The sequence below is a fragment of the Phascolarctos cinereus genome, unplaced genomic scaffold (genome assembly GCF_003287225.1).
Source record: "Phascolarctos cinereus isolate Bilbo 61053 unplaced genomic scaffold, phaCin_HiC Scaffold_4;HRSCAF=312, whole genome shotgun sequence".
In the NCBI taxonomy this organism is placed as follows: domain Eukaryota; kingdom Metazoa; phylum Chordata; class Mammalia; order Diprotodontia; family Phascolarctidae; genus Phascolarctos; species Phascolarctos cinereus.
In genome coordinates, this window is record NW_027555847.1 from 339653866 (window position 1) to 339673894 (window position 20029).

The 20029-nt window shown below is 39.3% G+C and overlaps 1 protein-coding gene across 1 annotated transcript in view; it reads left to right on the top strand.

Moving 5' to 3' along the window:
- The window catches only part of LOC110215539 (chondroitin sulfate proteoglycan 4-like), an 85207-nt gene that overhangs the window by 34016 nt on the left and 31162 nt on the right, over positions 1-20029 (top strand). The window contains 2 exon segments of the mRNA XM_020997126.2: positions 11758-11956; positions 15004-15135. Coding sequence (XP_020852785.2) covers positions 11758-11956; positions 15004-15135 — 331 coding nt within the window.

Sequence of the window (20029 nt, forward strand, 5' to 3'; positions counted from 1 at the left end):
TGAGTTCAAATCTGATCTCAGGCACTTACTAGCTGTATGACCCTGGGCAAGTCACATAAATGCCTCAGTTTCCTCATCTGTCAGATGAGCCGGAGAAGGAAATGGCAAACTGCTCCTATATCTTTGCTAAGAAAATCCAAAATGGGGTCACACATAGGAACAGGGGCAGCTAGGTGGTGCAGTGAATAGAGCACCGGCCCTGGAGTCAGGAGGACCTGAGTTCAAATCCAGCCTCAGACATGTAACACTATCTGTGTGACTCTGGGCAAGTCACTTAACCCCAATTGCCTCACCAAAAATAAACAAAAAAACCCCCAATAAAACCCCAAACCAAGCAAATAGTAAAAAATGACTGAACTACAACAACAAAAATCGTAGACAGTGGTGGAATAAATTAAAATTCCATTCTACTAAAATGCTCCTATGTCAAAGCTTTTGGACTTTTTACGAAGTGAATACTTTTGTGCCCAAGCCTCTATGTAAGGCATATGGCCTACATTTTGGGGGAGGATCCAGGAAGAGATTTCCCTGAAGTATATGATATAAAATTACTACCTCTTTAAGTGTTTATTTTGGCCAAAGAATGGATGTCTTTCCTATATTTGATGGCATTTGGTAGCTCTCTAGTTATGTGTCCCATGCATACAATTAGTAGGCTCCTAGGTCAGGATTTAGATTAATAGAATAGAAGCCATACTAATTTGTCTACTGTGTCTCCCATTCATACTGCCCTTTTGGGAATGAAACTGCTATATGTATACTTCTGGAAAGATGCTAAAACTTGGTTAATGGGAAACACTATGGAATTTAACAGTTCAGTAAGAATTTATTAATCAATTAATTTATTAAATGTGCTAGTCACTAGGGATTCATACAAAAAAACCAGAATAATTCCAGCCACCAAGGTGCTTACATTCTACTGAGAAAAAAACAATGGATGAGCAGATAATGTTTTATCTGTGGAATGCTTTTATACTTTTCATTTTGCTTATATGCTATTTCCCTTTTGGATATAATCATGCTTTCTATATTTCAAGATGCTTTCTCATTATCTCTTTTATCCCTTTCCTTCCCTAACTTCTGGATGTAGTCAGGGTTGGTGCAGGTCAAGAGTTTTTAATCAACTAATATCCATAGTGCTGATGGAAAGTTTTTTGGTTCAGAATGGGGGGAGGGCAGGCAGCTGAGAAATTCTCCTGAAAAACTTAAGCAAGCCAGTACTTATCTTCCTTATCCCAGGCCTAGTGATCTATCTAATGAGTCTCTGGCTCTAAATCTATTCTATACAGAGAAGAGAAGGAAAAGCAATGAATTTGAGTGTTTTAAATAAACCTATATAAATGTGTATGTAGGGTGTGGTCTTTGGAATTACTGCCCTAGTTTCTCAGTAAATTATTCTGAGTTTCTTCTGTTGAAAAAATTACACTGTTGTTTGTTTGTTTTTTTCCTCTCCTTAATTTTTTTTTCATGGAAAACACAAAATACCAACAGGCAGGATATACCATCCTTCTTGACCTCTCTGTAGCTTTGACATTGTGACTAGTCAATTAGTCAATGAACATTATGTAGCCACAAGCTCTACACAGGATAAATTCAACATAATCAATAGAGGGAAAGCACTAGAATTAAGAGGGATCAGGAGAGACTTCCAGCAGAAGGTGGAGTTTTAACTGGGACTTGGGGAAGCCAGGAGGTAGAGAAAAGGAGAGAGAATTCCAGGGATGGAGGACAGCCAGTGAAAATCCTCAGTCAGGAGATGGAGTGTCTTATTTGAGGAAGAACTAGAGGACTAATGTCACTGGATCTTAGATTAAGTATGTAAGAGGGGGTGTGTAAGGTATAAGACTGGAAAGAGGGGGGAAGGGAGGTTTTCAAGGGCTGTGATGGGAAGGTGATAGAGAACCATGAAAATATTTAGTGGTGGGTTGGTGGGGAGTGGGGGGAGTGGGGGGAGTGACGTGGTCACACCTGCACTTTAGGAATACCACTGACAACTGAGAGGAGGATGAACTGGAGTAGGGAGCGACTTGTGGGTTATACTATAATGTTCTCCATGTTTCCTTCCTGCTCATGGCTAACATTCATATCACTATTTTATACCTGACTTAATATATCTCTTATTATATCTTTCAAGTATCTTAGATGATTTTGACATTTGTGGTAGACACCTTGTTAGAGGGCAGCCCTTATGATAGTATTTTGCTCAAATGTTTTTTTGTAGTCATTCAATGATCACCATAGTGAAATCTATTCTTTACACTCTTGAGTCAGTTTTGTTACTGTGGAGAGGTAGACTGCTGTAGAATGTTATTCACTGAAGCCTGCCTCTTTCCTTTTTATACCATCACCAAGTCCTGGATGCAGAAGCATCAATTATTCTCACAAAGATTTTGTATATGAAATGGGAGTGTAGGAATATGGGTTAGTAGTTAACCGATATTTTCACAGTTGCTTTTTTTCCACAATTTTCATGATTTCCACGATTTTCCCAAACATTTTGTTTCTTTTCCTCTTTCCAACTCTTTTAAGAATAAAAATCCCTCATACATGTTGAACATTGTGTGTCTGATTATAATTGGTTTTCATCAGAATGTCTCTTTTAAGACTCAGTATAGATTTAGTTTTGACCTTGGGAAATATGGAAGCAGTTAGATTTGGGGAAGTCTTTCTGGTGCCTTCATGAATTTCTGATTCCCTGTAGTCCAGGGGTCAAGGCCATATGTGGCCTTGAGGCCAAGAACATACATATTTCTAAAAATCTGTTCTTTTCAAACTGTTTTATCTTTGTTCTCTAAGGCAGCATAGTGTAATGGAGAAATCTATGGATTCAGAGTCCTGAAGACATGAGTTCAAATCCTGTCTTTGTGTATACAGGCTGTTTGACCCTGGGCAAGTCTTAATGTCCCTAGGTAGTTCTCCAAGACTCTTAGTTGCAGAGAAGGTACAAGTATGCATTTATGGAGAGAATTTCATCATTTGAAAGTTCCTCTACCTGTGAAATTAGAGACCAGGTTCCATAGTATCTCACCCCAAATCTCTGTCCTATCTTTTCAGAGATACTAAATGTAAGAACAAAAGATTGCATTCCTCTTCAGGCCGTACTCTGGGCTTATACCATACCCCAACTCTCTATCCTAAAGCCTCTTTGGAGACCTGGAATTCACACCTTGGAAGTCAGTCAGTCAGTCTCTCTGTCTGTCTATCTATCTGTCTGTCTTATCTCCTCCCATGAAAATGTAAGCTACTTGAGGGCAAAGGAGGGAAGAGAGAGAGATTTAATGCTCCTACATGCCAGTCCCCATGCTCTGTACTAGGAGCACAAATAAAATAGTGAGACAGTTCCCTGCCCTCAGGGAACTTGCATTCTAATAGAGAGGTGACCCATTTAGGGGAATAGTGGGCAGGGAAGGGAATTTGTTTGTGGGGAGTCCTAGGGATGCTATGTTGCTCCATGGGGTAGCTAATTGACATGCCTTCTCCAGAACCAGTGGTAGTAGGAAGTAGAATTGGCATGGGGAGGGGTCAGCATGTGATAGAACCGATGGCAATGTGTACCACATGAATAGGTGGATGAGAAGTGAAGCATTGTCTAGACTGGAATGACATAGGGACCTCTTATCAAGTTTATTAGTCAGTTCATTCTGAAGGCTAACTTTACCAACACAGGAGACTAGAAGGGTTCTTTCTCCATTTTTCCAACAGCAAAAAAGCCCCTCCAAGACTATACTTTACTTCCATTTACTGGATTTGGAGTTAGAGCACCTGAATTTAAGTCTTGCCACTTGGTACCTTGGACGAGGCACTTAACTGACCTCTCTGTAAAATGAGAATGTTAAACTAGATAGCCTCTGAGGTCCCTTTGAACTCAACCTATGATACCATGAAATATAGCTAGAGGTCAAGACTTGGGGTTAGCATAGAAGAACATTTTTACTTTCCAAAATCTCAGATCATGTTATATATATATATTTATATATGTTTATATTTATATATATATTTATATTTATATATTTATACACACACAACACACACATCATTATTGCCACGCTACTTATTCTAACATCTGACCTTTTAGCATTTTCTTGAGGAGTTTAAGCAATCATGTAATTGCTAACCCCTCCCTCTCTCATTCCTTAATCCCTCTGTAGTCACGTGGAGGTGGCCAGAATCTGGCAGGGGTCCGTCTCTGTCTTACGCAGGGGAAGAGTAAAAGCTGGCTAAGAGCCCTAAGACTGGTTTATGAGCCTCTGGCATAGCTGAGCTGGGAAGAGGACTCGGGTCCCTTGATTTATACTTAACATTAGAAGGACCAAAATTTAAGAATACATTGAAGAACCAAGCTATGCCAGATTGATACAGTGCATTTCTTTTTATCCATAAGGCAAAGAAATTAGAGATAGGAAGATGAAAATTTATATTTCAAGGTAAAATTATAATATATGCATGTAATTATTAGTATTTGAAGTGCCTTTTCGCTGACAGGAGAAATTATAGTATTTTTTTAGTTGTGTCATTTAACATACCTGGTACTTCTAATAAGCTGTTGGCTTATAAACATAGATTACTTTTCTTCTTCTCCATGCTGAAAGTCTCTTTGAACGGTAGAATTTATGGCTGACAGATGTGTGACTCCATCCATTCCAGCATCCTGGGAAATCATTTACATCTTGATAAACTATTCAGCAGTTGTACAATGGGCCTTCCTTTCCCAGAGTAAATGCTGTACATTTATTGGATTGATCTTGTTTATGGATGAAAGTGACAGATAGGCTTTATATAAAGCTGTCTTTCTGTTATCCACAAGGGGGCTACGTTTTCCTATTTTATAGATGTCTCTAATATTAATCCTTTCTTTAATATTTACATGGAAAGTAGAAACTTCTGATTACTCTTAAGGAGTGTTGCTCATTAATAAAATCAGCATTTGAGCCTGGAAACATACCCTAAAAGAAAAGGATCGTGGCATAACCATCAGCACATGACTATGTGCTTGTTCAAATTGGGTCCATAATCTTGTGGGTGTTTGATATTTTTTCCATGAGTAAATATCCTAATATCCCAATGTGTTTGCAAAAATAGAAGGGGAGCTTTACATGCTTTTATTTGTTTTAAATAATGCTCTTAAATCTTAACAGTGCAGAGTGCCTATCAATGAAAACCTTATGAATAGAACATTATGAAATGAGGTTTGAAATGAAATCTTAGCTCCCTTGAAATATTTTAGTAAGGTGTTCTTAAATAACATCTATCAGTCAATAAGCATTTGTTAAGCACTGGGGATACTGAGAAAGATAAAAGACATTTATTTTCTGCTCTCAAGGAGTAGTCTGATGGGGGAGACAAGTGAAAGCGTCTGTGTACAAAAAAGAAATATTCAAACCCTAACCACTTTCTTCTAAGCAATTTTAATAATTTTTAAAGGAATTTGAAAATTAGAATGATATTTTTAATTTTTTCATGTGTTTACTTCTTGCACAATTACTTCTTAGTTCCATAGACATCTTAGGTGATTTTTTCTTCCTTTTTCATCTTTTGCCTCCCTGGAGTTTCTATAACCTGGACAATAGACGTAAAAACAGGTAGCAGCCTAAGATCTTCTTGATATAGTCTGAGCTTCTTTAATACTGCAGAAGACCTGTCTTATTGGTATGAGTTCCCTATCTACTCAGCTTACAAATCCTGTGTGGCTTAGCAAGTAGCTCATTGAATTACTGTAATCTTTAAAAAGAAAGGAAGGAAGGACGGAAGAAAAATCACCTGGTGGTTTCATTCTGATAATAACCTTCTCCACACTTAGCTAGTCTGTACCTAGGATGACAAACACATATTCCATAACTGGGCCCATAGTTAAGGCCTTTCTAGGTAGGTGGGACCAGCCAGTCTACGTGCAGTATTGGCAGAGCCTTTGAGATCTCCTCTGGACAACAGAGAAGGATGTTAGTAGAGAATAAATTGAGCTACTTAAGTTAAATTAGTTAAGTGTTTCTGAAGGAATTAGAATGAAAATTAGGCATCAGAGAAGGACTGCAGTGGGTGATGTATTGAGCTTCTAAAGTCAGGTAAGTGTTTCTGAAGAGATTAGAATGAAAAATAGTGGTTTATGATTCTTTGGTTCAGGGGTTCAGGTTTCCTTTCCTTTCAGGGAAATATATGTATGTTGGGGCAAGACGGGTAAAGAAGACAGTATCACAGTAGAGGCCCTGCAGTGGGAAACATACTTCATTTAGTTTTCATATGTGTAGCGCTGGAAAAAATGAGTTTCTGCCAGTCATTGGAGTAGAGTTGGGAGGACATGGTATTAACAGTTTCCAGAATCCATGTGAGTGCCCAAACAAAATAGGATAAGATATTTGAATTGGATTTGAAAGGCTTCTTATAGAGTGAAAAGTGGGGAGAGGAGACTTGGGATTTTGTTAGGTAGCAGGCTGTATTTTTTTTTTTCTTTTGCAAGCAGCTGTCTTTAACTGTGTTGATTAAAATTAAAATTTGAACCACTTCCCCACTGACTTGGAGACCTTTTAAGAGATATAGAAGCAAGAGTCAGCTTCAAAATCTGGAAGATGTGAGTTTGAGATTTGCCTTGATCATATACTAATTGTAAAACTGATGAGGCCTTTAACCTCTTAGTGTCCCAGGCAACTCTTCCAGGCCCCCCCCCCTTTTTTTCCTGAGCAGGAGTAGTATTGGTATTTCAAAGGTAGAAGAGTTTCTTCACCTAGTGTTCCCTGAAACAAAGAGCTCATAAGACCAGTCTCCTCCCTCCACGTTTACCTCCTACTCCACCCCAAAAAAAGACAGAAGCACTCTAGTATGTATTTATTCCATGTGAATGATAGCTGCAGCCTTATATTCCACATACCAGCAATTAGAAAGATTTACTAACAATTTGCCTGGAACTGACAATAACCTAAATGCTACTTACATAATTCAGGTGATTAGACTTTGCGGCTTTTGAGGATGTGTCTTTGAGAGTCGTGTAGTACATTCTTCTGAAGGTAGACAACGCTCATCTGTTGTCACAGTCATGGACTCCAGGGCCGTGAGAAGTATGCAGGCAGATTCTGTCCTTGCTGACCTCACCTAAGACAGCCCAGACACTGATGATTCCTTCTTCTCCCTCCCTAAGTATCTGTTTCTGAAACTTATTTCTGTTTATTTTTCTTCTGAACTTATATTAAGGGGGAAAAAACTTTTTAAAAAATGCTGTTAACTTTTGCAACAAAAAAAAATACTCATCCTTTGAAGACAAATGTGATTTCTGGAAACTGTCAAAAATCATTCAGCTGTAATCCTGGTGAAGAAGGTAGGAGATGTTGAATAGTGCCGTATTTATAAAAAAAAGAAGAAAAAAAAGAGGTGTGAGATAAAGTTGTAAGACTGATTTTGTGAAGCTGATAAATTGGCCCTGAAGGCAGTGCTAAAGGAGCCGCCTTAAAAATATTTGAGGCAATGGGAATATCAGTTTTAAAGAAAAGCATTCATTTGGCTATTTGTGTAACTCTAATCAGGAAGGCAGGGTGCTGGAGCCATCAGGGCAACGAGGAAGCAGTGATGCCAGTTCCTGTAATGAGGCTATCTGTGAGGTCCCTCCCACTCAGAGGCTTTCTGTAGGCAATGTAGAAGATTAGGGAGAGCCCTGGCTGGAGCTGTCTGTGTTGGTAAGACAAGAGAGTGGGATGAGACCTTTTGGTAATGGAGCAATTCTGTTGACTCTGATTCTCTAGGTGGCTTTATCTATGTGAATATGTCTGTTTTCTGCTTTGCTCTGCCTGCCTTTGAGGGAAATCTTTCGAAATCTGAAAGCCCTCTGAGGCTCTAAGCACAGAATCCAATGAAGGGCTGAAGTTTGCCTTGTTCTCTCTGGCAAGCCTGCTCTACAGGTCATGGGGGGAAAATATGTTTGTGAAAAACATGCACGCATGCGCGCACACACACACACACACACACACACACACACACACACACCCCACCCCACCCCCACCCCCTCCAATTACTTTATGTGTCTGACTCAGTACAGAATCTTAGAGTTGTGGAAGGAGCCCAACAGGCCATCTGGTTTTTTTTATTTATTTATGCACACATACCCACAATTGTTTGTATGTATATTATATATATGTACATATCTGTAGGTATAATTATATATTGAAGATAATCATATATAATTATATATAACATGTCATATATAAATATATATAACATATATCATGATATGTTTTTTATATATTTATAAAAATATAATTTGTTTGCATGCTGTCTGCTTTATTGGACTGTGAGCTTCCTTAGAGCAGGAACTGGTTTTTTGCATTTTTTGTAACTCTGGAACATAGCACAGTACCTGGCACTTGGTTGGACCCTAATAAATGCTGGTTGATTGATTGACATTAAAATAAGGGGGTTGTATTAAATGACATCTGAGCTTCCTTTCAGCTCTAAATTTCTAATCCACTGGTTAGAATCAGAAGATCTGGGTTCAAATCTCAGTTCTACTACTTATCTCTTTGATCTTAGGTAGGTCACATAAATCAGGCAGCTAGGTGGCACAGTGGATGGAGTACCAGTCCTGGAGTGAGGAAGACTCATCTTTCTGAGTTCAAATCCAACCTTAGGTGTTTACTAGCTGGGTGACCCTGGGCAAGGCACCTAGCCTTGCGTGCCTGGAGAAGGAAATGGCAAACTGCTCTAGTATCTTTGCCAAGAAAAACCCCAAATGGGGTCACAAAGAGCTAAACATGACTGAACATCATCCTCCTTCATCATCTCTGTGCTCTAGCCTACCTGGCCTGCTTGGCACTCCCCACACTTGACATTTTATCTTTTTCCTCCCCTTTTTCCTCCTTGTGCAGGCTGCCCCCTCCCCTCCACTACCTGGAATATTCTTCCTCTTCACCTCCACCTCTTAGTCAGAATCCCAAACTGTCTGATATTCCCAAACATTTTTTAAGCCATCTCTTTTAGAACTGCTAGTTTATAAGCTTCAAAATCAGTCTTATAACTTTATCTCACATCTTTTTTTTTTCAGTCCATGTGCCACTACCTACAGGAAGCTTTCCTTGATTTCCCCTCTAGTGTTCCCCACCTCTCCAGAAGTATCTTTGTATGTGCACTTTGAATGTTAAGATATTTATAAATGTGACCATTTATGGTATTTTATGATAAGACCACTAACTGGCATTAATGTCACAGAGCTGGAAAAGGCAGTTGGGGTCTTCTAGTCCAAATCCCTGATTTTACAGGTGAGGAAATAGGCCCAGAAAGGAGAGGTAGGATTTGAACCCGGATCTTCTAGGAGTGCCATGTTCTTTCCAATACCACCACATTCCTCCTCCATGTGTCTCTTATGTGATCTAAATAAAATATAGGTTAAAAAAAAGTAGAACTTCAAAATGGTAGACTCCATGTTGAAATAATTCAAGCTTATAAACTTAGAGCCAGAAAATGGACCTTGGAGATAATTTGGACCAGCTTGTCCATTTCACAGAGAAAGAAGCTGAGTTCAAACAACACATGCAGCTTTTGAAATGTTCGATATTGGAAAACAGAACAGCATTTTTGTCCAGAGACACTGGAGAGGAATTTTAGTCTTAACTCACCTGTGTTCTGCCACATCTGTGTGATTTTGGGAACGTGCTTAACTTGTATGAGCCTCATTTTCCTCTTTTGCAACACAATAGTGTAGGGCTAGAATTTCTAAGGATTCTTCTGGCTTGACATCAATCGCCCTGTGTAATCTTACTTCAAGGTGAGAAGAGTTTATATGAATACTCATTTATCCAGAGGCTGAGGATGATGCAAAGGCCACATAGTATAGTGATGCTGGGCGTCACCCACCTCTCTGAACCTGTTTCTTCTGTGCAATGAGGAAGCTGAACATCTAAGATCCTGATCCTTCCAACTCTACCAAGTCCTGTGATCTTAAGAAGATGTGTAGCAACATGTGTGTCAGTTAGCAGTGTATTGTACTCAAGAAAGCCTAGGAACAGATGAATATTTTATTCCTTAGGTTATATGCTATCCTTTTCTTTCCCCTCCCTTCCTTTTCTCTTCTTTTTTTTTTTTTTGAGGCAATTGGGTTTAAATGACTTGCCCAGGGCCACACAGCTAATAAGTCTCTGAGGCTGGATTTCAATTCAGGTCCTCCTGACTCCAGGGCTAGTACCCTATCCACTGAGCTACCCCTATGCTGTTATTTTTTACCAGCATAATTTTCATTAGGAATAAATACATAGGAATGAATATGTAGTAGATAAATATTAGGAATAAATGTGGCAACTTGGATGTCAAAGGAAGAGAGAGGAACAAACATTTTTTTTAATTTAAAATTTGTTTTTTCCTTGAAGGCAGGGACTGTCTTTCTTTTGCATTTGCATCCCCAGCCCTTGGCATGGTGCCTTACAAACAGTATGTGCTTAATTCATTCATAGGTCTCTAAGAATCATGACTGGGCCTCTAGCAGGTGCCCTCATAGCTCCAAGGGGCCCAGGAGATTTTCAGGGCAATAGGGTGTCACCAGTATTCTTCCCCAACATTTCCCAAATTGGAATCCAGCAATTAAATACGTGAGGTTCTTCTAACCACAGAGTGGGTGAGGCAGGGGGAGTCCTCACATAACATACAGAGCAAACAGTGGGCTTGGGTAGGGTGTGAATGATACAAGCTGTACCAGGGTATAGACCCATTCCAAAATAGAGAAACATCTGCTGCTGTTATGATTACCAACTCCCTAAGTAACAGTGCTTGTGCTGCCTATATAATAGGATTAGTAAGGACTCAGTAAATGTATATCATTTTGAATTACCTCGGAAGCCCAGAGGTGATTGGATATCTGGATAGGGAAGACAGTCACAGAACAGAAAGCATAGGGCTCAGGAGAGTTGTCATTTGGTATATTATCTCATTTGATTGTCACAACAACCCTGGGAGGTAGATGCTATTATTATCCTCATTTTACATTTGGGGAAACTGAGGCAGAAGTTAAGCAACTTGCCCAGGGTCACACAGTTAGTAAAGTATCTGAGGTCTTTAAACTTAGGTCTTCCTGACTCTAGGCCCAGCATTCTATCCATTGTACCATCTGGCTGCCAAAGGACCTCAAGTGTACATGCCATGAGATCTCAGTTAAAGGAATTGGGGGTGCTTAGTGTGGAGAAGAGAAGGCTCAAGGAAGACATCTTACCATTTTCAAGAATATGAAGGGATGGCATGTGGAGGAGGGACTAGACATTTCATTTGGCCAGAGGGCAGGGTCAGGGACAGTGGTTGGAAGTTGCAGAAGCAAATTTAGACTTGATATCAGGGAAAACTTCCTAATAATCAGAGTGACAAAAAGTGGAATTGGGTTTCTGGAGAAATGGTGGACTCTCTCTCCTTATAAGTCTTCAAACAGAGGCTGGCCTTGTCCAGCGTGTTGTAGTGGGGATTCCACATATTCATGGGTTAGATTAGATAGCTGTGAAGGCCCCTGCCAGCTCTCATAGATGGTGATTCTGTGATGCTATGTCATTTACTCAAATGTGTATACTTTCAGTTGAAACTTTCTGCTGTATATAAAATGTTAGATAAAACACATGACATGTTGCTGTGTTTGTTAAACATGTGTTTTGCATGGTAGAAAGTCTCATGTTTCAAAATAATGTCATTCTGCCATGAAATTTTAAAGTCATTGATCTGGGTGTGGGGAGGGATACAGTTTACCATTTTAGAAATATAATGATGGTTTGATTCAATCCATACAAGATATGTGGTGCTTTTATTTTTAAGGTCTGGATGAATTCTGTTACTGAAATAACCCAAAATGATCTATGTGCAGAAGACATTGATTCCTCACCAGGGGAACTGTTCTACTCCGTCACCCTTCCCAGCAATGGTCACTTGGCTCTGAAATCTTTTCCAAATACAAGCATCCTGAATTTCACCCAAGCTCACATCAATGAGGGCCACCTAGTGTTTGTACACACCGGTATGTAGTTAAGGGGGAAAAAAGTAATACTTTAAAAAGTATTACTTTAATTTTAAAATGCCCTTTTATTGGATGTTTACCCTAGCACTTAAAAATTGTCTTTGTCTTAGACCCAAGAGTACAAGCTACCTAAATCCTTTCTAGGATCTGTACTAAGAACCATGCAGTAATTTTTAGTAATGTTATAGATAGTGGTTTTTTTGGGGGGGGTAGTTATTCGCAAAACTTGCATTCAAATTTTTACCAACTTTTTTATCTTCCCTCTCCCCTTTTAATTTAAATAATTTGATGACCAGCAGAAGGTGGAAAAGAAAGCCTTTTAAGCCAAAACAATTATTTCCTTACCCTAAGGATGATTTGGACCCACTGGTCTGTAGAAAAAGTCGAACTTGATTTTAGGCAAGTATTTTAAATTAGTTTGAGAATTGAAGTAGCACATTCCCTGCATGAAATGAGTGATGGGATGGAGAGTAGGGGAAAGGAATAGGAGGTGGAAGTAGGGGAGGGGAGGAAGACTTAGCAGAATGGGAAGGATTTTGAGTCAGATCAGTGTATTTTTATTGCCTTATATGAAAATGCAAATTCCCAGGCCATTATATCCCCACATTCAAATATGTGTAAAACAACTTCTAAAGCCCAAATACAAGGGGTATATTATCTGTCTTTGTGAATTATCTGTGCTACTGCTTCCTTCCATTAACCAAGACGATCAAGAGTCAACTATCGATTCATCCAGTCCATTCTATTTAAATTTGCTCGTGTAATGCTTGTGCAAAACTCAGTTTACCTTTACAGAACTTAAACTGTTTTTTCTTCTGTGAAATGAAAGCCAATCGGGGAAGAAGGGACAATTTTCTCGATTGTCTGTATGAACCATGAGTTGCGCTAACATGACTGTAACCCAAAGTTTAAAACATGATCCAGAATGTATAGTAGATGCAGGCTGCAGTTTTTATAGCTTCCAAGATGTCAGCGTCCTCGTGTGAGGAGCACGGGGTCTTGGTAGCATTAATGCAGTCCCAGGATTATGCTATATGCACACAGGATGTTAAATCTTTACAATTTTCTCCTGAATAAGCATCTTGATGCAGCTTCCCAATTAAAAACCTTCAAAGAGTTGGCTAATATTTCAAGTTGTCAATATTCAATTTAGCTTTTAACCAGATTACAAAATCATTTTCCATTTTTTATAACAGTTGGAAATAAAGGTAGTAAGAGATTGAGGAAGGTAAAACACGGATTCCAGACCACTTTGAATGCTATTAGCAATCCTCATGTTGACTCTGAAAATGTAATGGATTGGCTCTTAACCACAAATGTCTCTGTTGCTTAGAACAGCTGGCCAGCCCACTGGTGCATCAATCCATTATCTGCCACCCAACAAAAGAGTTTTTCTTCATTTGCCTTCATACCATTTTATATTTGCAAAGTGCTTTGCCATTAATCTAATTCATTATTCCACATAGCCTCCCAAGTAGGTTGATGAAATCAAGACTTGGGAGGCTAAGTGACTTACTTAGGGATCACACAGAAAGCTTGCATCTGGATGGGGTTGTGTGCCCCCTTAGTTTCCCATCTGTTCCTTACCACAGGACCACACAGCTTTTATATCTCTTCCTTTACCTTAATTTTTGTTCTAATTAGCCTGGGCATCGTGTTGTGTCTGGTATCATATTCCAGCATCTGTCTTGATATAGTTCTTTTTTTTGACTAGTCTCCATTTTGTTTTTATATTCATAAAATGTCCTGACTATAAAATGATAAGGAGTCACTTTAATTTCAAGCTTCATTATATACAACTTTCTCAGTTCCATCGTACATTGTAAATACGACATTTGACTCTGGTTTCTTGCTCTCAGGTAGATGAAACACAGGCTTCTCACTTTTATTAGAGAGTTTTTGAGTTTACATGGGATTTTTTAAATAGTCTATAACCTTTTTATATGGCAAAAGAACTAACTTGGCTTGATTGGATAATGAGAACCTGAGAGGCCTGTTAGACTAGGGAGTTGCCTTTACGAAATACTTTTAATAAGCAAATACATGCTCATGATGGAGCTGCAGCGCCTGGTGGTGCCCTCCTTCTGCCTTTGCCACACAACCACCCGGAGGGCAAGTGAGCACATGAGACAAAAAAAAAATATGGCTTTTCCAAGCCTGCTGTTAAATGAGCATTTCTTAGAGGATGAAAATAATGTAAGCATTTACATTTGTAAATCTTCTATTTGACTTGAACTTTGGGAACAAGGCTAGTAAAGCTGTCCTGGAGGAAGTCATCAATCTGGGCTCTTATTCTCAGATTCAGTTTTGCTCAGATGTTAATTTATAACCTTGGAAAGATCACTGATCCCCTCATAGAAGTAAGGGAGATTATTCATCTCTTTTACTATGTGTATTTAGTAGAAACACATAGATTGAGACTGATAAACAATTAGAACTGCTGACAATCCTTAAAATTTTCCCCTATAATCATCCCGCAACCTTCCCGTTGCCCCATTTCTTGCCTTCAGTAGTTATTACTAATTATTTGTACCAACAAATACTTGGCCTTGTGTTTGTAGTTCAAATAATTCCTGGAAAACCTACTGGCTTTGGATTCACAGGGCCTGGTATGACCTTGGGTAAATCATTTAACCTCCTTGGGCCCCATTTCCTCATCTTTAAAATACTAAAAGGGTTAGACTAGACCTCTGAGGTGCCTAAGATTCTATGAATCTGTTTGAAAAACTTAGTCAGTGCTAGTGACTTCACTACAAAGGGTTTACATAGTCACTGCTTGTCCTACTAAGTTACCACAATATGTAAAAATATGTGTGCATGTATGTAGATTTGCATACACAGATATACATACATATACCCATATATATACTTTTCAAACCTTCAGTTATGCCCTTTTAAAAAGTATCTTTTAAAAACTGCAGTATTTAGCTTTTGTGTGCTTACCCTCTGCCTCCCTCTTTCACCTTTAACAGACAAGAGTATGATTTGTAAGAATTTGGTTTTGTTGATTAACTGAAGTGACAAGGATGCCGTTTTTCCTTTTACAGGAGCAATGTCTGGTGGCTTTAGCTTTCAGGTTACTGATGGCTTGAACTTTGCACCCCGACAGATTTTTAGCATCACAGCTCAAGTGCTGGTTCTCAGTCTGGAAACAAACAAAGGACTGGGAGTCTTTCCAGGTAAGACTGAAGTGAAGGGAATTTTCAGGGTTAAGTTTATACATTCCATTTGATTAGAATGCTCCATTTACATAGTCAGAATGTGCTATTTTTTGTCATGGAGAGATATGGTGAATTGTGCACATAGTTTCCTATGTCTGTGTTTTGAACTTAAAGCAGGATTTTTTTTTCTTTGTAGGAATTTAGCCGAAACTAGTCTTATTGCCCTTTTCCAACCCTTTCCTTCCCACTCTATCCCCCCAATCTCATTTAAGCATGCAATAGGCACTTGATTTGATGTCAGAGGACCTGAGTTCAAATGTTAACTCTACCACTTACTTGCTGTGTGTTGTTGGGCAAGTGACTTAACCTTCCTAGGCCTTGGTGTTCTCATCTGTGAAAATAGCAGGTTGGACTAGACAGCCTTAGGGGTCCTTTACAATTCTTGATCTATGATCCCATGATCTTATTAAGTGCCTACTGCATACAGTACTGTGCTTGGTGCTGGGATAGATACAAAGATCAATAAGATATGATCTCTGTCCTCAAGAAGCTTAGACTATACCAGAGATCAAGTAGATGAATTGACCTCTGATAGAGATTAGAAGGCTTTGTGGAGGAGGGAGCATTTGGACTGAGCCTAGAATGGTAAAATGTAAACAGGCACAAATTACGTGGGAAGGGTGGATGGGGCATTCTGGGTTTAGGGGATGGTGATTAGCAAACACACACAGGTGGGAAGGTTGAAAAAAATGTTCAGGTGATGGCAAGTAGTCCAGTTTAGCTGGAGCATCGAGTACATCACAGAGAGTAGTTTTATTCAGCTGGAAAAGTGGGCTGCAGCCAGATTGTGGAGGGCTTTGAATACCAGGCAGAGGTGTTCAGACCCTTCATAGCTTGGCCCCTTCTTACATTTCTAGTCTTCTCACATCTTACTTCTCTCCATGTTGATCTGGTGACATTGGCCTTCCTGCGGTTCATTACATAGGCCGTGCTATGTCCAGGCTTTGTGCCATTTCATTGGCCATTCCCTATTCCTGGAATGCTCTTCCTCCTCAACTCTGCCTCTTGTTTCGTCCAGTCTCAGCTAGAGTCCCTCCTTCTGCAGCATTCCCAATCCTTCTCACTGAGGCCTTACTTCTAAGATTATTTCCAATATATCCTGTATGGTTGTACACAGCTGTTTGCACATTTTCTCCCCCCATTAGACTGTGGGAACCTTTTTTTTTTCACCCTTCTTTGTATCCCCCACTGCTTAGCACAGTGCCTTACACAAAGTAGAGGCTTAATAAATGTTTATTGATTTGACCAAGGAGTCTGTACATTATTCAGTCAGTCATTAATGTAGAGCTATTAAAAGTTGGACTAGGATAATGGTGTGATCCGAGCTGTGCATTAGAAAACTTAATTTGTCAGTTGTTTTGCCAGATGAGTTAGAACTAAGAGACTGGAGGAGGGGACAGAGTATCAGAGGCTATTTTAATAGCCAAGGTGAAGGCCAGGGAGGTGGGATTCTAACTGTGAACTAGGGCAGTGGCTGTGGGGATGAATAGGGAGGGAACAGATGGGAGGAATGTGCAGAGATATAATCAACAAGCCTTGGTTACTAATTAAAATGGGTGGGGATGGGAGGTGAAGAAAGAGGAATCAGAGAGGAATCCAAGGTTATTAGCCTGGGTGAGTGACCAAGGAAATTGTGGTGCCATAGACAGAAACAATGTATCAAGAAGAAAAGCTGGTTTCATTTTAAAAAATAATAATGACTCATTTTTCAGGCCATTAGGGTATCATTTTATTAAAAACTACTTCAGAGTGGTGAGGTATCTCTGCACTGATGACCTAAAAGTGATAAACTTAGAAAATCTGGCAGTAAAAAAAAAAATTGTGTTCTGAAAGATTCTTCAACTAAAGAAGAGACTTTTGAAATAACTTAGTCATTAAGATTGTAGCTCTGAAGGTAGAACCTTGTCCAACCCTGGGGTTTTATGTTTGAGGAAACTGAGGCCCAAGGAGATCAAAAGACTTTGCCCAAATTTATAGTTATTCGATGGCTTAAGCAGGATTTGAACCAGGTCCTCTGATTCAAGAGTCAGCACTTTCCACCATGCTGCTTCCTTTATAGTCCCATCTCCCATTTTGCAGATGGAGAGATTGAGTCCCAAAAAGATTATGTTTTTTTGCTTAAGGTCACAGATAGGCAAAGACCTGTTCAGATTAATTTAGATTCTTCATTGTGTTGTGGCCACATTTTTAGATTCTGTTTCATTCATTAAGACAGTAGTATGTTTAAAGAGAAAGGTACACGGCCACTATAATTAGAGAGACAAGCCTTTTGGATTTCTATTACTCATTCATAAAAATAGACACAAAAAAGAAAAAAAAATGACCGAAATTCTTACCTCACCACTGATTATCCTGAAGCCCTCAGGTATTTCATGGTTTCTGCATACAGCCTAAAACATCTACCATGCCCTGTATCTGAATGTCCTTTCCTTCTCTGACTTATTAAGAGTCCTTCCTCTTGAAATCACATTTTTTCTGCAGAGTCTTTCCTGACCATATGAGAGGAAGAAATTATTCCTCCTTTAATTTAAATGAGAAACTCACACCAAATTATAAAGACAACACCAAAATTCATTCAAACTTTTATACATTACCATATACTAATTAATATAAGCAGACCTTTTAAGTTTTTTTTGGGGGGGGTTTTGGGAGGGTTTTTTTTTAAAGCACTTTTAACAACAACAACACTTCTCCTAAACTGAGAATTGGTTTAAACACTAGGTGTGGTGGCATAGTAGTCTTTTGCACGCTAGCACCTATGGGCCCTGATCCTCATGGTCTATGGTTATTTCTCCATATTGCTATTTAAAGCCACAACTGATAGATAGAGGTTACCTTCCCAGAAAAGGAATCTCTCAGTGGCTGTTCACATTGGGCTGTAGAAGCAGAGTAATGGATCAGAGAATGTTGTGTTCCACCTCAGCTGACCCAGATGGTGTTATATTTTTTTTTCCTTTGGTGCATAAGGAAGAATACTTTTTTGGTAAGTATAGATTGAAACTTGAGTTTTTATAGGAAAAAATAATCAGTCTGCTAGATTGCCTTGTACAAGGCAAGATAAAATAGTTAATTCACTATCTAATAAAGTAAGATAATAGATTTAGAGCTGGTAGGGACTTTAAAGGTCATTTCATCCAATCTCTCTCATTTTACAGATGAGAAAATTGAGTCCCAGAGAATTGAAATGATTTGCCCAGGGTCACACAGCTAAAAAGTGTCAAAGTCAGCATTTGAACCCAGATCTCCAACTCCAGATCCAACATTTTTTCCATTAAACCACGCTCTTTACTTTCGTTTTGTTTGCCCATTTTAGAATGCAAGTTCCTTGAGATGAGAACTATAGCTGGTAATCAATGACAATATTATGTATTCAATTATTATATTATTATCAATAATATTATATAGGTCAATAGGCACTTTGAAAAGATCCCCAAGAAAGAAAGTGGTATAACTAAAAGGTCCTGGAAGGAATTGTTCCTGTTGACTGAACATGCCCAGGTAGACTCGTTGTACCAAAGACAAAAGGTAGAATAAGAGCATTGCTTAGGATAACCCAGCCAGCATGTGGCAGGTGTGGGTGTGGAATGGAGACCTTCCTGGCCATTGGCTCTATGCTTTGCTTCTTCTGAGTGTCTTACCTGACAGAAAAGGGTCCTCAGATAGACCATTCATCCACCTGGCATGGAGACAAGCTTAGGTTAAGAAGTAGTTCTGACCCCTAATGTGGGCTTAGGTTCTAACAATTAGGAGGCAAGAAGGGGAGAGAAGTGAATGTTACAAAGGAGTAAGGGATGAAGAACCAATATGGAGGTTAATAGCTAATGTTTCTATAGAGCTTTGAGGTTTGCAAAGCATTTTACATTCTTATTTGTTCCTCCCTAGAACCCTGTGAAATAGGTGCTATTATCATCCCCATCTTACAGATTGGGAGACTTGGGCTGTGAACTTGTGAAGTGGGTTGTCCAGAGTCACATAGCTAATGTGGATTTGACCCAAGGTCTGATTCTGAGCCCAGTGCTCTGTGCGCTATCCCCGACTGCCTCTGTGTCAGGACCTCCTCCTTCAGAGTGTCACAATTCTGTGACCTCCGGCATAGACACCCTAAGACAGGGTTTGGAAGGATTTTGGCAGCCACTGGTTTTAGGATATATTATCTTCTCTCTCCAACATTTGCTGAATTCTGTATTTTAAGAATTCTGGCAGCTTGTAATATAGCTCTTTACATGGACACACACAAAACACAGAAGTACACACACAGACATAGCAAAAGCCACTCAAGTATCCAGATTCTCTGAAAAAGGGGCTCTTAACCTGGGATCCACTGACCCCTTGGATTTCAGGAGAACTGTGAATTTGAATGGGAAAAAATTACATCCTTATTTCCTCTAATCTTTAAAAAAATTTGGAATTTCCTTCAGTAATTTAAAAACATTTTGTTGAGAAGAGGTCCAAAGTCTATACCTAACTGCCCAAGAGATCTATCACATACACACAAAAAATATTAAGAACCCCTCATCTAGGATAGAGCTTCACTATAGAGGTCTCACTCACCCTGCTGTTACTGTACTCAGTACTCAGAGGAGTGTGTTTGAGGTATGGCATTAAAAGCAATCAATCAGCAAGTGTCTGCAGAGCACCTACTATATGCACAGCTCCCACAAAAGGTATTACTCCTGTAAGGGAAGAAAGGGGCTAAAATCTCAGTCTGTTGAGAGATGTGAATTCTCCTTACAGCCTGGCCATCCTGCAGTGTTCTAGATGCCATTTGATATCTGTTTAGGAATCAGCTAGGTGGATAGAACCCTGGGCCTAGAATCAGGAAGATCTGCCCTCTAGCTATGATGGGAACCTT